This window comes from Nerophis ophidion, linkage group LG20 (assembly GCF_033978795.1).
Source record: "Nerophis ophidion isolate RoL-2023_Sa linkage group LG20, RoL_Noph_v1.0, whole genome shotgun sequence".
NCBI lineage: Eukaryota > Metazoa > Chordata > Actinopteri > Syngnathiformes > Syngnathidae > Nerophis > Nerophis ophidion.
The window spans coordinates 31521597-31543283 of NC_084630.1; the positions used below are offsets into that span (position 1 = coordinate 31521597).

General features: G+C 40.4%; 1 protein-coding gene across 2 annotated transcripts in view; it reads left to right on the plus strand.

The window, feature by feature from the left end:
* LOC133538999 (germ cell-specific gene 1-like protein) overlaps positions 1-20939 on the plus strand; it is a 27579-nt gene extending 6640 nt beyond the window's left edge. For both annotated transcript variants that reach the window (XM_061880987.1, XM_061880988.1), the window contains 4 exons: positions 2927-2974; positions 12501-12653; positions 12944-13055; positions 18417-20939. In XM_061880987.1, the coding sequence (XP_061736971.1) occupies positions 2927-2974; positions 12501-12653; positions 12944-13055; positions 18417-18711 (608 nt within the window). In that variant the 3' untranslated portion in view covers positions 18712-20939. The remainder of the gene's footprint in view (positions 1-2926; positions 2975-12500; positions 12654-12943; positions 13056-18416) is intronic.
* Positions 20940-21687: the final 748 nt, after the last annotated feature.

Sequence of the window (21687 nt, forward strand, 5' to 3'; positions counted from 1 at the left end):
AGCTGTTGCCAACTTCCGTCTACCTGATTAATGTGTCCCTTTTACAACATTCTCCGCCCGACGTATGAAAAAATGCCTTAAATTGTGAATTATATTTATATAGCGCTTCTCTGTAGTTACATTGAGAAACCTAATATTCAAGTTACATTTTAAAACATCTTTTGCACAATCAGCCTTTTCATATAAAGCCATAAAGCAGGAGTGTCAAACTCAAATACAGAGTGGGACCAAAATTTTAAACGGAACAAAGCCACGGGCCAAGGTTGAACAAATTAACCTTTTAATAGGGACCCAAACAAGTTTTGCATTAAATATTGAACAAGCATGGTTTATATAACTTTAGTGACATGCAAAATCCAGTTTCAAACAATAATAATAATAATAAAAAAATATCAATGGCATATCAAATTAAATTTAAATAGAAATGTTATGCCTTTTTTTCTATTTGCAATCTTCTGAGATGAATATCAATTTTTTTCCACAGGCTAGTAATACATTTGAAAATAAAATAACAATAATGAATGAACCAAACATTCAAGCCTTGAAGTAGCAAGAGAAAATGCATGAATAAAACGTTAATTATTGGTCAGTTTGCTGGAAGTTTCCCGGAAGAGTTAGTGCTGCAAAGGGTTCTGGGAATTTGTTCTGTTGTGTTACGGTGCGGATGTTCACCCGAAATGTGTTTGTCATTCTTGTTTGGTGTGTGTTCACAGTGTGGCGCATATTTGTAACAGTGGTAAAGTTGTTTATACGGCTACTCTAGCTGTGAATTAATCATTAATCACCATCAGTGTGTGAATGTGTGTATGAATGGGTAAATGTGGAAGTAGTGTCAAAGCGCTTTGAGTACCTTGAAGGTAGAAAAGCGCAATACAAGTACAACCCATTTATTTATTACTCTCAGTGTGACCTGTATGGCTGTTGACCAAGTATGCCTTGTATTCACTTGTGCGTGTGTGTGTAAAAGCCACAAATATTATGTGACACGCTGTTAGTATGGAGGAAAAGCGGACGTGACGACAGGTTGTAGAGAATGCTAAAGGCAGTGCCTTAAATGCACGCCCCCAATATAGTTGTCCAGGTGGAAATCGGTAGAAATTCGGGAGAATGGTTACTGCGGGAGATTTTCGGGAGGGGCACTGAACTTCGGGAGTCTACCGGTAAAATTAGGAGGGTTGGCAAGTATGAGTATAAGCGGTGAATGCGGTGTTACAGCGGCACCGACGCTGTATAACACCGGCGGGCCAGCTCTAATGCTAAATTGATATTGCCTCAAGGGCCAAATTAAATTACACTGCGGGCCAGATTTGGCCCGCAGGCCAGAGTTTGACACCCATGCCATAAAGGAATGGAACAACCTCACCACACACATGAAACGTCTGACAGATTACTCTTCTTTCACAATTGAAGTTAAAAAGTGGCTTTGGAGCAATCGAAGCTGCTCACACGGTCACTAAGGTGGCCACTATGTTTGACAGATCAATTTAATGTGTATTATATTCATCCATGACAGCAATTTTGTTGTAAATTGTGAGGTGTGTCTGTTAAAATCATGGTTGTTTTTACAAATGATGACATATGTGAACAAGAGCATTTATTTTTGTGTGATGATGTAAATGAGGTGTGGTTGTATTGTGTATTAAGTATGTGGCTTTGGAGCAATCAAAGCTGCTCACACGGTCACTAAGGTGGCCACTATGTTTGACATATCAACTTAATGTGTATTATATTAACCATGACAACATTTTTGTTGTAAATTGTGAGGTGTGTCTGTTAAAATTATGGTTGTTTTTAAGAATGATGACAGATGTGAACAAGAGCATGTATTTTTGTGTGTTGATGTAAATGATGTGTGGTTGTATTGTGTATTAAGTATGTGGCTTTGGAGCAATCTAAGCTGCTCACACGGTCACTAAGGTGGCCACTATGTTTGACATATCAATATTCATCCATGACAGCATTTTTGTTGTAAATTGTGAGGTGTGTCTGTTAAAATCATGGTTGTTTTTACAATTTATGACAGACGTGAACAAGAGCATGCATTGTCTTTGTGTGATGATGTAAATGAGGTGTGGTTGTATTGTATATTAAGTATGTGGCTTTGGAGCAATCAAAGCTGCTCACACGGTCACTAAGGTGGCCACTATGTTTGACATATCAACTTAATGTGTATTATATTCATCCATGACAGCATTTTTGTTGTAAATTGTGAGGTGTGTCTGTTAAAATCATGGTTGTTTTTAAGAATGATGACAGATGTGGACAAGAGCATGTATTTTTGTGTGTTGATGTAAATGATGTGTGGTTGTATTGTATATCAAGTATGTTTCCATGAAAGGGCATTTCTTATGATATTTCTTAATTTGATTACATGCTATATTATTATTTTATTGTCATAATTTTATTGCATGATTTTTGTATCCGTTTAATTTAGGTAGCCAGGGACTGCAGATGGAAATGAGCGATTTAGCTATAATCTGGTACAGAACATATCTGTCTATGAGCTTAATTTTTCTGTGCATTGTCCCTTCAAATAAAGACTAAACTAACTAAACTAAACTAAGGCAGTGTGGGTGGCACTGGGAGCGGGTGGGTAAAGTGTCTTGCCCAAGGACGCAACGGCAGAGACTCGGGTGGCAGAAGCTATACCACCCCCAAAATTAACATGTTGTATTGTTTACTAGGCTCCATGTGTTTTGCTTTTTAAACATAGTTCTTTGCAAAGTGAGATCATGCAGTGAGTCGAGAAGCAGATGCTGAGAGGGCTTGGCAACCGACTGACCATCTGGCGGAGGTCAATTAAACAATATCAGTCCGTTTGAAACTCGCCGCGTTTCCCCTGTGAAAAAAATGTCGGTGTTTTGTACCGGAATGTGGACGATGCAAATGACAATGATGACATTTTTTTTCTTTGCTGTGATACCAGGTGAGATGTGCAGAAGCTTCATTGACTTGGCTCCTGCGTCAGAGAAAGGTGAGTTGAACTTGATTTTACAGTGTTTTAATGTTGAAAGGGGTGTCAATATTAATTTAATACGATACCAGCAAAAAAATCATAGTGCATAGTAAGCTATATATTCGGTATTATACTGCCTCTAAAAAGTACCAGTCCCGTAACCGCGTCGAAGTCACGTCGTGACATTGCTGGTTTACAACCAGACGGGCATGTTCGGCAGTGCACAATCACGGAGTACTTACATGCAGATACAGTATGTAGACAGAAAAGGGAGAACAGACGCATTTTGGCTTAAAAAATAACGATAAAGGTGAAGTTATAACACTGAAACACCCTCAAGAAGAAGTACTGCTAAAGTTCCAGCCCTTGTCGGCAGTGTTTTAGCTACTACTAAATCACTAATCCTCGCCTCCATGGCGACAAATAAATGACGTTTCTTACAAGTATCATCTCTGCAGGACGAGGAATAGCTAAACATGCTTCACTACACACCGTAGTTCAGCGGCATCAAAATGTAAACAAAACGCCATGGGTGGATCGACACCTGACATCCACTGTAATGATACCAAGTACAAGCACGTATGTCGTCGATAATAATATGATTACGTCGAATTTTTTGGTATCACAACATCTTCTTTCGATTTTCAAAAATGTATATTATGTTTATAAACTCAGGAAATATGTCCCTGGACACATGAGGACTTTGAAAATGACCAATGTATGATCCTGTAACTACTTGGAATCGGATTGATAACCAAATTTGTGGTGTCATCCAAAACTGATGTAAAGTATCGAACAACAGAAGAATAAGTGATTATTACATTTTAACAGAAGTGTAGACATAACATGTTAAAATAGAAAGTAAACAGATATTAACAGTAAATGAACGAGTAGATTAGGAATTCATGTTCTACCACTTGTCCTTTATAATTTTGACAAAATAATAGAATGATAAATGACACAATATGTTACTGCATGTGTCAGCTGACTAAATTAGGAGCCTTCGTTTGTTTACTTACTACTAAAAGACAAGTTGTCTAGTATGTTCACTATTTTATTTAAGGACTTAACTGCAATAAGAAACATATGTTTAATATACCCTAAGATTTGTTGTTAAAATAAAACCAAAAATGCAATTTTTGTGTGGTTTCCTTGATTTAGAAAAGTATCGAAATAATTTTCAAGGCCTACTGAAATGAGATTTTCTTATTTAAACGGGGATAGCAGGTCCATTCTATGTGTCATACTTGATCATTTCGCAATATTGACATATTTTTGCTGAAAGGATTTAGTAGAGAACATCGACAATAAAGTTTGCAACTTTTGGTGCTGATAAAAAAAGCCTCGCCTTTACTGGAAGTCGCAGACGATGACGTCACAAGGGTGAGGGCTCCTCACGTCCTCACATTGTTTATAATGGGAGCCTCCATCAGCAAGAGCTATTCGGACCGAAAAAGCGACAATTTCCCCATTAATTTGAGCGAGGATGAAAGATTTGTGGATGATGATATTGTTAGTGAAGGACTAGAAGAAAAAAAATATATAATAAAATAAAAACGACGGCTGCGGGTGGCGGGAGTGTGAGCGTTTCAGATGTAATTAGACACATTTACCAGGATAATTCCAAAAGATCCCCTATCTGCTTATTGTTTTAATAGTGTTTTAGTGAGATTGTAAAGACATACCTCGAGGTCGGATGGCTGCGGTGAACACGCAGTGTTTCAGAGAGAAGCCGAGGAGCCAAGCTCACAGCTGCCTTTTAAACAGCTACTGCAGGAGGACGAATAATCCAACGATGTCTCCGGTAAGATATATATCACAATTTTCCCATTCAAAAACATGCTGGTTGACGTAGAGAAACATGTTCGGTTGACCGCTCTGTGTTAAAAACAAAGAAACACCGGCTGTGTCTCGGTGCTAAAGACAGCTGCAATACACCGCTTTCCACCAACAGCATTGTTCTTTATAGTCTCCATTATTAATTGAAAAAATTGCAAAAGATTCAGCAACGCAGATGTCCAAATTACTGTGTAATTATGCGATGAAAAGACGACTTTTAGCCGTAACTGGTGCTGAGCTAATATTTCCTGACAGTCCGTGACGTCACGCGAACACGTCATCATTCCGCAACGTTTTTCAAAAGAAACTCCGTGGGAAATTCAAATTGCAATTTAGTCAACTAAACCGGTATTGGCATGTGTTGCAATGTTAATATTTCATCATTGATATATAAACTATCAGACTGCGTGGTCGGTAGTAGTGGCTTTCAGTAGGCCTTTAATACCGGTACCAAAATATTGGTATCGTTACAACACTAGTAAATAAATGATAAATGGGTTGTACTTGTATAGCGCTTTTCTACCTTCAAGGTACTCAAAGCGCTTTGACACTACTTCCACATTTACCCATTCACACACACATTCACACACTGATGGAGGGAGCTGCCATGCAAGGCGCCAACCAGCACCCATCAGGAGCAAGGGTGAAGTGTCTTGCTCAGGACACAACGGACGTGACGAGGTTGGTACCAGGGTAGTACATACTATTTTTTGTGGTATGGTATGTCAGAAAAGGCTTGATCAAGTAAAGTTACTCCGAAAACAACAGTGCATATGAAAACCTTATGACAAACCCATGCTTTCGAGGTATCGTGTTAATTCATTTTTGTTTGTAATTCATTCAACTACGTGCATGCAGTAAATAGAATGATGCGGACACGATTGTTTTCCTGGATTCTTTCCAATACGCATCTGCCTACAGAGACTGTGTATGTGTAAGTGCTATACGACTACAGCATACCTATATGATACATGTTCATATTGACAAATGTGGTGTTTTAGACTGCAGTATTATTCCTTTAAGAACACATTACACATGTCTTGTTATGATCCGTTGCTCGGATCATAGTTTGTTTACGTTTTGACTCACTTGTTGTTTAAGTTCTGTTTCAGCTCTCAGTATTTTGCCTTAGCCTTGAATAAACACTTTTATGCATACAATCACAGCAGTATGATGATTCTATGTGTCTACATTAAAATATTCTTGTTCATATTGCATTAATATATGCTCATATTAAACGTTCATGCAGAGAGGGAAATCACAACTAAGTCAATTGACCAAAACTGTATTTATTAAACAGTTATGAAGCAGTGTCACAGACATTCATGTCATTTCAAAACAAAGAGCAAGATTGTCAGAGAAATGTTAAAACAAGCTATTAGGGCACTTTTGTGCATGATGTCACCAAGAGCGACTTATTAAAACAACACTAAATTAAAGTTCACTTTTTGTACAGAATGCCACTACAATAGTTTAAAACAGTGTCAAATAAAAATGAGCTGCACAATAGAAAATCAAATAGTGTATGTCCTCCGCTAAGTGGTAGGTTCCTGCGGACGTTATCTCATTCTGTTGTTGACTATTTTTTTTCTTACGGAGTTGATGTGGAAATGCCAAATGGTGGCCTCAGAATTTTGTTGGTGTGGCACTGAACAGAGATGTTGACATGCAGAGTTTCAATCACTCTTCAGTCTCTAGCGCAGGGGTAGGGAATTTATGGCTCACGAGCCAGATGTTGCTCTTTTGATGACTGCATCTGGCTCTCGGATAAATCCGAGCTGACATTGCTTAACACGCTAAGTAATGAATAATTCCGCTTGTAATCACAGTGTTAAAAATAGCGTTCAAAATATAAAACATTCACGTGTATTTTAATCCATTCATCCGTTTTCTAGCGCACCTGTTCAAGAAGTTGCGTTAATGGTAAAAAGTTATTTATTATTGATTAGTGTGGGGTTTTCCCTCCTGGGGTTTCTTCAGACCACCAAGCACCGACATGAGAGCCAGTTTCAGGGTTACAATATTGTTTTATTTTTCAATAAGTCTCTCAGTTGCTTTCCAGCAATTGTCTTTTTCTCTTTCGTTCTCGCTCGCACTCTGGCTGCAGCCCCAACCCCGTCTCTCTTCCTGGCTGCTGCTTATAACATAGCGACAGGTGATTAGATAACAAGGCCCAGGTGGGCCATCTACACACCTGTCGCTGATTTCAAGGCCAGTCCTGGCACACCCTGCTTCGCTGCAGCCCCGCAGGCCACACCCCCTCCACAGTTAGTTTCAGAATAACAATGTTATTACAGAGAATAACAGACTTATTAAACTCTAGAAATGTTGGTTTTACTTAAAAATGCACGTGATTAGTTGTGTTCAATGTAAAAAAAAAAATATTATATGGCTCTTATGGAAATACATTTTAAAATATTTGGCTTATTGGCTCTCTCAGCCAAAAAGGTTCCCGACCCCTGCTCTAGCGGATGACTTTTTAAATGATGCTACACCGTTTTGTAGCAACGCTTCTGCCCCACACTTGACAAATTACGGTTGTCTGTTTGACATATTCCCGCTTGAAGCCAAACCACCGCCAGACGATGGACCCCCTGCTGTTTTTATTAGGATTTAATTGTTCCTTCATTTGTTACCAGATTGGCACCTTCTTTCTCTCGTATTGCCACTCGCATCACAGCTAACGTTGCTCATGCCGCTACCTCTCTGCTCCGCGAGGGCGTATACGTATGTGACGAATGTAAGACGGTGCGCTTGTTTTTTATGTCTCTGTGAGAAGGAGAGACAAGAAAGTTTGTTCCGGCCTGATTTATCGGAATAAATCGTAGTCTCACCTGCACAACGTCTCCTGTCGTTCCAACAGCACCCTTCCATCACCATGCGACCCAACCGCTACATGTCTGGCGTGTGTACTATAGTTTGCTTAGCTGTTGTGTAGCTGCTGGTTCTCGTTAGCCTGTTTTAACTTTTGCAAATGACTTCACTAAAGTACGAGACCAACCTTGTGCGTTTTTTGGAGGATGTTTGGATGTCAACTGACTGACCAGGTTTGCAGAAGTAAACACGCAGCAGGACTGCTTGCATCAGAGCTTATTTTTGAGAGTTTAAATGAAAGGCGATATCATCTGATACTTGTTTTCTGTTGATATTCAAGCTTGCCTCTGGTGAGAGCAGTCGCAATTATCTCCGTTTCCTGTTTCCCTGCTTGCTCTCTGCGTCTTGTCTTTGTCTGAACTTTTTGAAAGCCTCTTTTCTTTGCGCTGTCCTCTAATCCACATATCAATATGAATATGATCAGCTGGACTCTTGACGCAATTGACACAGTCTTTTCGACAAAAAAAAGAGGTTCGGGGGAGCCTGGCTGCCCTGATGGAACCATCACTGCGGCGTACGTGAGGGATTCCTGGAATACTTGGAGGATGATGTGCCTCTCAGCCCTTTCCATCGAGGACGTCGAAGACATCTACCTATTTGGAGCTGTGATCGCGGGGCACTTGCTGATTGGGCTGGGCATTGCTCTGGTGTATCGACAAATTCTTAACACGATGGCAGCCACTCAAGGGGCCCAACGTCTGTTCAACGCAATGGAAGGATTGGGTCGGGCTGTGGGAACACAGACTGGAGCGATTTCTGAGTTGAATCGCAAAATGGATCTCATCTTGGAAAAGTTTGCAGAGAATGAATAATTAATTGTAATTGAAGAAATCCAGCATGGACAAACCGAGGAGATAAGTCACTATTTTTGTCTTCTCGAAGAAAAACAACTTCTTAATCTATGATTTGGACTCCCTTGAATGGCCTTGACACAGGAACAGGCTGTTCTGAAGAAAATCTCCCAAGGACTCCTCAAAGATAAACGCTTTTGACCTTCCTTTTTGTCAACAACACCTGCAGTCGAACTTTGATCGGCCTCAGTCATACAAAAACATGCATAATCTCTCCCAAGTTAATTGGGTATATATGCACACACAACCCCCACCCTTGAAATCAACGCCTTCACCACCGCTTAATTCCTCTGGGGCTGTGGATGGCTGAGCAGCGCTATACAGCGGCAGCGAGTCTCCTCAAACCCACCCCCTCCCTCTGTTGCAAGTGGGTGTGATATACGTACCATGTCTAAATGTGTGCCATGCTATGTGAGGTTTCTTCCTTGGACTCAGTCTGGACCCCTCCTGAGGGTCTAGCCTTAGATTGATATTTTTTTTACTCCACCCCTCTTTCCCAATGTCACCCTTTTCTCAGCTTTTTAAGGAGCGCCGTATGTGGCTGATGCGTTGGCGGTCTCATCTTGTCCTCCCCTGTAACGTATGTCTGCTCTTATCGGGACTTGTACCAGAAAATCAATCTCGTTGTACTTGTAAAATGACAATAAAGATCTGTTCTTCTATTCTATGCTATATTGAACTGATATCCGTCAGTCACCTATCTATGGTACAATCTTTTTCCACAAGGATGGTCTTAAGTGTGTGTCTATAACCATTAATGATCCACTCAACTGCATTGTAACTTGAATTTCAGCTATAATCGGTAATTGCTTGTCTGAGGCTCAATTGTTCAATTTTAAGCTTTTTTGTCAGATTGTGTCAGCGAAAACACATATTAAACATCCTTGTAATTTCACAAAATCAAAAAACAGTCCACCTGTGTAGTAGATGACTCTCGACTGTTTATTTGTTTCTGTTCAAAACAACACGTTGAAGCCATTTGGATCATTTTTAAGTATTTACACAACAATAGGTCTGATTACGTTCCTTGATATACAGTTCAATGTGACATTGAATAGTCATACTATTGTCAGAACCCCCAGATGCAGAGTTTGCAGGTGTAGCACAGGAAAACATGACTTTGATGTCAAAATGGAGGGAAAACAGGAACTAGGAACCAGGAGACAGGCAACAGTATACAGCAGTGGTCCCCAACCACCAGTTCCGGGACCGGTACCGGTCCATGATGCAGAGAGACATTAAGTAATTTATAAAAGACTGCATTTTCTCCAACTTAATTTTCGCATGTCCCACTAGACACACCAATAAGCTTGTTTATAGATGTACAATAAAACTTCTCATAGGAAGCTGCCATTTGTTATATTTGTTATAACTTTGTGACATGATACAATGCACACTTATGACCATATAAAATATAAATGTGACAGATTGTAGCCAAAGGCTAATTTCCATCTGCAGGTTACCATCAATCTCATTGCAAAGAAACAAGCCCAGCGCTCCCAGTAATTCAACATTATAGTGAGTTGTATTTTTCATGCACTTATTTTTGCTGTATTTATCCGGCACAAGTAGAAATAATGCCAACATTAAACCGGTCCGTGGTGCAAAAAAGTTTGGGTACCACTGGTATACAGGATACAATCATTGAGCCCTGACAGAAGGGCGAGGCAGGCATAAATAGTAGCCTGATTGGCAACTGCAACCAGGTGTGCCCGGCTGCCAATCAGGGACAGGTGAGGGGAACATGCAGGAAATAAACACAAACACAAAGGAAAACCCAAACATAACCAAACTGTCAGTAACTGTGGATGCTTTTAAAAAAGGCTTTAAAAACCCTTCTTTTTGAAAAAGCCTTTTTTTAGATTAATCCGTGCTAGTTTTAGCTATTAGGCTGTTCTAGTTTTTTATTTTTTATTTATTTATTTTATTATGTTTTTATTTATTTTTTTATTACACTGTAGCACTTTTGAGGTTCTTTGCTCAATGTAAAGTGCTTTTTACAAAGAAAATCTATTAAGTTAAAGTTAAGGGGCCAATAATTGTCACACACACACACACACTAAGTGTGGGGAAATTATTCTCTGCATTTGACCCATCACCCTTGACCACCCCCTGGGAGGTGAGGGGAGCAGTGAGCAGAAGCGGTGGCCGCGCCCGGGAATCATTTTGGTGATTTAACCCCCAATTCCAACCTTTGATAGATAGAATATAATAGAAATTACTTTATTGATCCCTGGGGGAAATTCAGTACTTGATGCTGTTATTATTATTATTAACTGTAATAATAATTGGAATAATAATTAATTTTGGTGTTTTAGTTGTTGGTTTTGGTTTCCAATTTTCGGCTTGGACCAAGAATCCCTACTAAATATGCTTCTTGTGGGTGTGGTCATAATTGTGCTCTGCATGGCTTGCAAACGACCTTCCTGCAAACCATTAGGTGGTTTGCCTGCTTGGCGGCAAAACAACTCACCAGTGCGGAATGAGACCATCTTTGGGTGATTCATCACAGGACATTGTTGTAGGCACACAATCAGTGATGGCGGAATGTGGAGGGTGGGGCAAACAGAGGAGGAGGTTAAAATTGTCTGCGTTCAACAATGTCCTGACCGGACTCACCCAAAGATAGTCTCATTCCAAACAAATGAGTCGTTTTGCCTCCATGCAAACAAACAATCCATTGGTCCATTGTAGGACCCTTTTCTGACCTTTGCGTACAGTAGGTACGGAGGCTCCATACCTGGAATTTTAGTCTTTTGGACGAAAGGTAAAGTGTCTTCAACAAACAAGAAGAGTCTAGTTGCAGTGTACCATGGCCTGAATCAATAAAAATCTACACATTCAAAAACACTGATGGATACAAAGCTCTACATGACAAAGTCTAGTTCATGGGTGTCAAACTCTGGCCCACGGGCCAAATCTGGCCCGCCGTGTAATTTAATTTGGCCCTTGAGGCAATATCAATTTAGCATTAGAGCTGGCCCGCCGGTGTTATACAACGTTGGTGCCGCTGTAAAACCGCATTCACCGCTAATTCTCATACTTGCCAACCCTCCTAATTTTACCGGTAGATTCCCGAAGTTCAGTGCCCCTCCCGAAAATCTCCCGGGCAACCATTCTCCCAAATTTCTACCGATTTCCACCTGGACAACTATATTGGGGACGTGCATTTAAGGCACTGCCTTTAGCGCTCTCTACAACCTGTCGTCACGTCCACTTTTCCTCCATACTAACAGCGTGTCACATAATATTTGTGGCTTTTACACACACACACACACACAAGTGAATGCCACGCATACTTGGTCAACAGCCATACAGGTCACACTGAGGGTGGCCGTATAAACAACTTTAGCACTCTTACAAATATGCGCCACACCGTGAACCCACACCAAAAAAGAATGACAAACACATTTCGGGTGAACATCCGCACCGTAACACAACAGAACAAATACCCAGAACCCCTTGCAGCACTAACTCTTCTGGGAAACTTCCAGCAAACTGACCAATAATTAACGTTTTTTTCATGTATTTTCTCTTGCTACTTCAAGGCTTGAGTGTTTGGTTCATTCATTATTATTTTATTTTCAAATGTATTATTAGCCTGTGGAAAAAATAAGATATTTACCTCAGAAGATTGCAAATACAAAAAAAGGCATTACATTTTTATTTAAATTTAATTTGATATGCCATTGATATTTTTTTAATTATTATTATTATTATTTGAAACTGGATTTTGCATGTCACTAAAGTTATATAAGCCTTGCTTGTTCAATATTTCATGCAAAACTTGTCTGGGTTCCTATTAAAAGGTTAATTTGTTCAACCTTGGCCCGCAGCTTTGTTCCGTTTAAAATTTTGGCCCACTCTGTATTTGAGTTTGACACCCCTGGTCTAGTTGGATATGCTGTAAGAGTAGTGATTCAAAGTCTATACAGTAATATCCATAGCGTTCATTTGATGACTGCGATACTGTCCATCAGGGATGCTGTGGCTGTCGCTGGTGTCTGAGATGCTGTACATCGTTCTCCTGGTGGTTGGCTTCAGCCTCATGTGTTTGGAGCTCGTCCACTCAAGCAACGTCATCGACGGGCTCAAGCTCAACGCCTTCGCCGCGGTCTTCACCGTGCTCTCAGGTTGTTACGTCTTATTGCTCTCTGCTCTACTTTTGGAACTAATGTGATTAAATACAAGGGTAATATCAATTCTTCTGCCTTTACAAAGGTGCAATTGACTAGAGTGATGCAGTGCAGTGCAAACTACAAGCACAACAACACACATTGTAAATAAATTCAAGCAACTCTTGTATTAGATGTTAATGTTCTTAGTGCCAACAAATAAGTTCCTATCAAAGATGAATTGTCAGATGAAATAAAGAGCACAGACAATCATGTTGTCCTTCCTAACCACGTCCATTTGAATTCAGGTCTCCTGGGCATGGTGGCTCATGTGATGTACACACAGGTCTTCCAGGTCACTGTCAGTCTGGGGCCCCCTGACTGGAGGCCCTATAACTGGGACTATGGCTGGTCCTTCTGGTAAGACTCAAGTCTGTTACACGTGGTCCTCCTTTTTACCACGTTTCTTGGTCATGGCACATTCCCTTAAATCACCACCATATTTTCTGGACTACAGAGCGCAACGGTGTTTATGTTGTGTAAAGCAGTGGTCCCCAACCACCGGATTTTTTCAATCAACCAATCAATCAATGTTTATTTATATAGCCCTAAATCACAAGTGTCTCAAAGGACTGTACAAACCACTACAACTACGACATCCTCGGAAGAACCCACATAAGGGCCAGGAAAACTCACACCCAGTGGGCAAGGAGAATTCACACCCAGTGGTACGCCAGTGACAATGATGACTATGAGAACCTTGGAGAGGACCTCAAATGTGGGAAACCCCCCCCTTTAGGAGACCGAAAGCAATGGATGTCGAGCGGGTCTAACATGATACTGTGAAAGTTCAATCCATAGTGGCTCCAACACAGCCGCGAGAGTTCAGTTCAAAGCCGATCCAAGACAGCGGCGAGAGTCCCGTCCACAGGAAACCATCCCAAGCGGAGTCGGATCAGCATCATAGAGATGTCCCCAACTGATACACAGGCGAGCGGTCCATCCTGGGTCCCGACTCTGGACAGCCAGTACTTCATCCATGGTCATCGGACCGGACCTTGTGGATGGGGGGACAGAGGAGAAAAAGAAAAGAAGCGGCAGATCAACTGGTCTAAAAAGGAGGTCTATTTAAAGGCCAGAGTATACAAATGAGTTTTAAGGTGAGACTTAAATACTTCTACTGAGGTAGCATCTCGAACTGTTACTGGGAGGGCATTCCAGAGTACTGGAGCCCGAATTTTGATATTTTTTTATTCAAAATATTTTCTTATTTTTTATTTTTTTTATTAAATCAAAATAAAAAAACACAAAATACACTTACAATTAGTGCACCAACACAAAAAAACCTCCCTTTTTCATGACAAACGCCTCCCTTTTTCATAACAAATAAAAAAATAAAATAAAATAATAATAATTTGTCCTAGGGCACGGGACAAATTATCAAGCATTGACCGGTCCGCAGCTACAAAAAAGTTGGGGACCACTGGTGCAAAGGAAATTTCTGGGAAGCTCATCTTGTATTTTTGATATCGTTTATAGCAGACCTGGGCAAATCAAGGCCCAGGGGCCACATGCAGCCCGTTAAGCTTTTCAATCTGGCCCGCCGGACATCCATCCATCCATCCATCCATTTTCTAACGCTTATTCCCTTTGGGTTCACGGAGGGCGCTGGTGCCTATCTCAGCTACGATCGGGCGGAAGGCGGGGTACACCCTGGACAAGTCGCCAACTCATCGCAGGGCCAGGCCCGCCGGACATTCCCAAATAATTTTTTTAGGTCTTCAAGATGGAAAGTGTAGCTGCCATTAGGATATGCAGTGATGTTTTCTAATGACCGTAAGTCTTGAACTATTCAAATTATTCAAATTCTTGGAATCTGCGCTTGTGGATAATATACCAGTTATTATGGTAATCTAATTAGTAGGGGTGTGGGAAAAAATCGATTCGAATACGAATCAAATCGTTTACGTTGTGCAATTCAGAATCCATTCTCATTTTTAAAAAATCGATTTTTTAATTTTAAATTTTTAATTTATTTTTTTTTAATCAATCCAACAAACCACTACACTGCAATACCATAACAATGCAATCCAATTCCAAAACCAAACCTGACCCAGCAACACTCAGAACTGCAATAAACAGAGCAATTGAGAGGAGACTCAAACACGAGACAGAACAAACCAAAAGTAATGAAACAAAAATGAATATTATCAACAACGGTATCAACATTAATTATAATTTCAGCATAGCAGTGAATAAAAATCCCTCATTGACATTATCATTAGACATTTATAAAAATAATAAAAAAGAACAATAGTGTCACAGTGGCTTACACTTGCATCGCATCTCATAAGCTTGACAACACACTAAGTCCAATGTTTTCACAAAGATAAAATAAGTTATATTTTTGGTTCGTTTAATAGTTAAAACAAATTTACATTATTGCAATCAGTTGATAAAACATTGTCCTTTACAATTATAAAAGCTTTTTTTTTTTTAAATCTACTACTCTGCTAGCATATCAGCAGACTGGGGTAGATCCTGCTGAAATCCTATGTATTGAATGAATACAGAATCGTTTTGAATCGGAAAAATATCGTTTTTGAATCGAGAATCAAATCGAATCGAAAAAATCGAGATATTATCGAATTGTGACCCCAAGAATCGATATTGAATCGAATCCTGGGACACCCAAAGATTCACAGCCCTACTAATTAGTTACCATGGTAATCTAATTAGTTACTATGGTAATGTAAGTCACAGCAGCTCAAACGAGGCACCAAGCAGTGTGGGTGGGGAGCGTTTCCACTGACGCGGAAGGAGATTTTCACGACAAGTTCTAAAGCTTAGTGATGTGTCAGATATATCAGATTGTAGGTGGGTTTATTTTGGACCCTTCGCGTTCATATTTCACTGTTTGTTGCATTTTTGTTGCGTTTCACTTGATTGTAAAGTGTGTCTATCGAAAGGGGGTGAGACGTTCATATTTTGTCAATATTCAGTGTTTTATCCTTCATAGAAAAATGTAAAATTCCATTATGTTTTTTAAGGCGGTCTGTCATAACGTTTTTAGCATTCAATCAGACATTATTGTGAGGTTTTGTATTAGTGCTCATAAAAATAGATATACCAGCCCCCGAGACACTTTTTTTTTTCTAAATGTGGCCCCCGAGTCAAAATAATTGCCCAGGCCTGGTTTATAGGGTTAGGAAAAATAAGTGCTCAACTTCAGCCTAAACCCTTTCGGTCTGTAACATTGTCAATTTTTGAATGTACAACTGTTTGTTTATTTTGTTGACCACTGACTGAAGAAATAATAAATTAAGTAAACTATATAAGCCAGTAGCCTTGCTTACTGGGTCGGACATAGACAAATGTCTGCAGGCAACATAAACAATGATGTCTTAGGTCCCATTGTTACACGGCGGACAAAGTGTTACCAAATAGAAAAACGTGCAAGCAGCTCCATGACAATCGCTTGTTTTTAATAAGTGAACTTTTCCCAAGGGAAATGTGCGGTATAAAATTTAATGCATTATGCTGTAGTTGTTTGTGGTACATGCTATTGTAATGTGTTTTTAACAATAGTTCTTATTTAAAAGTTTGCCTTTATTTTTAAAAGGTATACCGTATTTCCTTGAATTGCTGCTGGGGCGCTAATTAATTTAAAACCTCTTCTCACTCCTGCGCTTACCAAAAGCATGCGGTAAAAGTAAGCATGCGCTAATTATTTTAAAGCCTCTTCTCACTCCGGCATTTACCAAAGGCCTGTGGTAAAAATTTTAGTGTGATGTAAGCTTGGACCTTAAATCCTACTGAATAGCTCTTAATCTTCTTTCCTTTATGCGATTTCAAATTACCGGTATTGAAATCAGCCTCCTCCATTTTAAAAATGATTACAGGGGAAGTGTCACTCGTGACGTCACGAGTTTGACCAGGCGGTAAAACTAAGCATGCGCTAAGTATTTTGCGAAGCGAGTTTGACCCGGCAGTAATTCAAGGCAGGCGCATACTCTATACCCTGCGGAAATTCAAGGAAATATGGTATGTATGTGTGAGGTTAAATTGATTTAAATTAATTGCAGCGGACACGGCTGATTTGAGGTACTGGTGTTTCAAATTACAAGCTCCCACGTGGAATGCAGTGTGGCTGACGTTGATGTACTACGATGAAAAAATGTCATTGTCAATTCACCGCATATTACCGCATTTTCTGGACTGTAGATCATGCCTGTATTTAAGCCGCACCCACCAGATTTTAGAAGAAAAAAATATTTAATGTATATTAGCCACACCGGATGTATACCAGTACAAAGTATTTTGTAAATGTTTATTTACATACCTTTATTGTTTCCAAACGGGGCCTGTAACACAGCAGTAAACAAGTCCACAAGATGGCACCATAGCACAAACAATAACACATCTTTTTAGCGTCTGTCGGTGTAATATGAAAATGATGTGTTGAACACAAAAATATCCATAAATTAGCCGCACCATTTTTTAAGTCGCAGGGTTTCTCCAGATTCTCTGAACTTTTTGATGATATTACGGACCGTACATGGTGAAATCACTAAATTTCTTGCAAAAGCTTGTTGAGAAATGTTCTCAAACGGTTCGACCATTTGCTCACACATTTGTTCACAAAGTGGTGACCCGCCTCGCCCCATCCTTGTTTGTGAATGACTAAGTATTTCATGGAAGCTGCTTTTATGCCCAATCATGGGACCCACTTGTTCCCAATTACCCTGTTCACCTGTGGGATGTTCCAAATAAGTGTTTGATGTGCATTCCTCAACTTCCTCAGTCTTTTTTGCCACTTGTGCCAGCTTTTTTGAAACATGTTTCAGGTATCAAATTCTAAATGAGTTAATATTTGCAAAAAAATAACAAAGTTTTCCTGTTCGAACGTTAAATATCTTGTCTTTGCAGTCCATTCAATTGAATATATGTTGAAAAGGATTTGCAAGTCATTTTATCTGTCTTGGCCCTGCGATGAGGTGGCGACTTGTCCAGGGTGTACGTCGCCTTCCGCCCGATTGTAGCTGAGATAGGCGCCAGCGACCCCAAAACGGAATAAGCGGTAGGAAATGGATGGATGGATGGATGTATTCTCTTTTTATTTACCATTTACACAACGTGCCGACTTCACTAGTCTTAAGTTTTGTACATAACCCCAACAAAACAAAAAGAAAACCTAAGAAAGGAAACGTTTACAACCCATCTGCAATTTGCAATTGCCTAAAGTTATTTTGTAATCCAACCCCTAAATGTGTGGTTATGAACAGGCACCTTTAAGAAAGCCCAGACCCAACTAAGGAGTCTAAAAAGTCCAAGTCGCCGCCTGGAATAGTCTTGTAGCTGGACTCTCACCTCTACCCAGCATCACTGTCACTAATGAAAAAAAAAAACCCCAAAGCTCTCGTGTCATGCAGGATTAGACTTTGGTGCCAAAGCCCCGATACAGGCGCGATTGGGATTGCATAAGGGGATGATATTTCACCCCTTTACAATATGCGCAGTGTGTGAAAAATTCATCTGTGAGGCGTAACAATTCTTGACCTTTTAGAAGCATTGACCATCCTGGTTGCTAAGCACATGACATGATGATATTTGATTGTCTGACCCGCTTTACTTGAGGAGAGCAGAGGGACTTAAAGGGATTGACACTAATCTAGGCAAACACGCCTTGACGGTATTGAGGGGCGATATCAAAATGCAATTTGGACTGAGCGCCACTTTTTCCTCTGTAAAATTCAATCTGTGTGTGCTGTGTGGTTCCAGCATGGCCTGGGCGTCCTTCACCTGCTGCATGGGTGCGTCGGTCACCACGCTCAACTCCTACACCAAGACCGTCATCGAGTTCCGGCACAAACGCAAGACCTTCGAGCAGAGCATCCGCGAGGAGCACGCCCGGGAGGCGTTTGAATATTTCCGGGATCCCTCCGTGCACTCCATCTCCAAGTCTGTGGAGGTTTATTCCAGCCAGACCCCTAAGAGCGGCAGGAGGACGCCCATCCCGGCAGACTCCTTAGACCTGACTGACATTCGAGCCTCTCTGGGGGAAGAACAATGCTGAGAGAAACCAGGGTCCTCGTCTACTTCCTGGGTGAAGATGTTAACTCCATGATGAATTCTGCCTTAATCGAATCCGTGAGTTGTTGGCAGTTGTGGTTTTAAACGTAGGGCGCATTCTCTTGGGGCGCCACAAGGATGGGGGGGAAACAGATACATTTTTCTTACTTGGGTTGCCAACCATCCCTTGAAAAATGTAATTGTCCTGTCTAGGGCTGTACGGTATACCAGTATTGGTATAGTACTGCGATACTAATGAATTATATTCATTATTACCGTTCGTCGTCGTCACGTCGGGATATTATTGGTTTTACCAGCAGTGGAGCATGTTCGGCAGCGCACAATCACAGAGTACTTACAAGCAGACACAGTGCGGGGACAGAACAAGGAGAACGGACGCATTTTGGCTTAAAAACTAACGATAAAGGTGAAGTCATAACACTGCAACACCCTCAGGAAGAGGTGCTTAAGATGTTTCTAGCCAGCGGCTAATGTCCAGCCTTTGTTTTAGCTACTTCTAAATCACTAATCCTCGCCTCCATGGCAACAGACAAAGTGAGTTTCTTACAAGTATCAACCCTGCAGGACGAGGAATAGCTAAACATGCTTCACTACACACCGTAAATGTAAACAAACGCCATTGGTGAATCTACACCAGACATCCATTGTAATGATACCAAGTACCGGAGAGTAGCTAGTCGATACTACTATGATTACATCAATATTTTTTAGCATCACAAAATCTTTTTTCGTTTAAAAAAGTAATGTATATTATGTTTATAAACTCAGGAAATATGTCCCTGGATACATGACGACTTTGAATATCACCAATGTATGATCCTGTAATGACTTGGTATCGGACTGATACCTAAAGTTGTGGTATCATCCAAAACTAATGTAAAGTATCAAACAGAAGAAGTGATTATCACATTTTAACAGAAGTGTAGATAGAACATGTTGAAAGGGAAAGTAAGCAGATATTAACAGTAAATGAACAAGTAGATTAAAAATTCACTTTCTACCACTTGTCCTTAATAATGTTGACAAAATAATAAAATGGAAAATGACACAATATGTTACTGCATATGTCAGCAGACTAAATTAGGAGCCTTTGTTTACTTACTTAGAGTGGAGCAAAACAGTATTTTGTCAGCCACCGATTGTGCAGAGGTCTGTAATTTTCATCATAGGAACACTTCAACTGTGAGAGACAGAATGTGAAAAAAAAAAAAATCCAGAAATTCACATTGTTGGAATTTTAAAGTACTTTCATGTAAATTATGGTGGAAAGTAAGTATTTGGTCAACCATTGAAAGCTCTCACTGATGGAAGGAGGTTTTGGCTCAAAATCTCACGATACATGGCCCCATTCATTCTTTCCTTAACACGGATCAATCGTCCTGTCCCCTTAGCAGAAAAACAGCCCCAAAGCATGATGTTTCCACCCCCATGCTTCACAGTAGGTGTGGTGTTCTTGGGATGCAACTCAGTATTCTTCTTCCTCCAAACACGACGAGTTGAGTTTTATACCAAAAAGTTTTATTTGAAGCATTTAAGTCTCACTTTAAAACTCATTTGTTTACTCTAGCCTTTAAATAGACTCCCTTTTTAGACCAGTTGATCTGCCGTTTCTTTTCTTTTTCTCCTCTGTCCCAATGGAGGGGGTCCGGTCCGGTGGCCATGGATGAGGTGCTGGCTGTCCTGAGTCGGGAACCAGGATGGACAGATCGTCCAGAGCCGGGACCCAGAATGGACCGCTCCTGTGTATCAGCTGGGGACATCTCTGCGCTGCTGATCCGCCTCCGCTTGGGGTGGTTTCCTGCTGGCTCCACTGTGGACGGGACTCTCTCTGCTGTGTTGGATCCACTTTGGACTGGACTCTCACGGTTGTGTTGGATCCACTATGGATTGAACTTTAACAGTATCATGTTAGACCCACTCGACATCCATTGCTTTCGGTCCCCCTAGAGAGGGGGGTTGTCCAAATATGTGGGCCTCTCCAAGGTTCTCATAGTCATCATTGACACCGACATCCCACTGGGTGTGAGTTTTCCTTGCCGTTATGTGGGCTCTACCAAGGATGTCGTAGTGGTTTGTGGTGTGGTTTGTGCAGCCCTTTGAGACACCAGTGATTCAGGGCTATATAAGTAATCATTGATTGATTGATTGATTTTGGTTTCATCTGACCACATGACATTCTCCCAATCCTCTGCTGTATCATCCATGTATACATTTTGGTATAAACTCAACTCATCGTGTTTGGAGAAAGAAGAATACTGAGTTGCATCCCAAGAACACCATACATACTGTGAAGCATGGGGGTGGAAACGTCATGCTTTGGGGCTGTTTTTCTGCTAAGGGGACAGGACGATTGATCCGTGTTAAGGAAAGAATGAATGGGGCCATGTATCGTGAGATTTTGAGCCAAAACCTCCTTCCATCAGTGAGAGCTTTGAATGGTTGACCAAATACTTATTTTCCACCATAATTTACAAATAAATTCTTTAAAATTCCTCCAATGTGAATTCCTGGATATTTTTTTTCACATTCTGTCTCTCACAGTTGAAGTGTACCTATGATGAAAATTACAGACCTCTGTCATCATTTTAAGTGGGAGAACTTGCACAATCGCTGGCTGACTAAATACTTTTTTGCCCCACTGTGCTACTAAAAGACAAGTTGTCTTGTATATTCACTATTTCATTTAAGAACAAACTTGCAAGAAGAAACATATGTTTAATGTACCCTAAGATTTGTTGTTAAAATAAAGCCAATAATGCCATTTTTTGTGGTCCCCTTTATTTAGAAAAGTATCAAAAAGTACAGAAAAGTATTGAACTATATGTTGGTACCCATACAAAAATATTGGTATCGGGACAACACTAATCCCATCTCGGAAGCATAAGTGCATGTTCTATATTGAGCCTAAACGTGACTCACTTTGTCCTGTATTACTATGAGAATCCAAAATCCATCCATC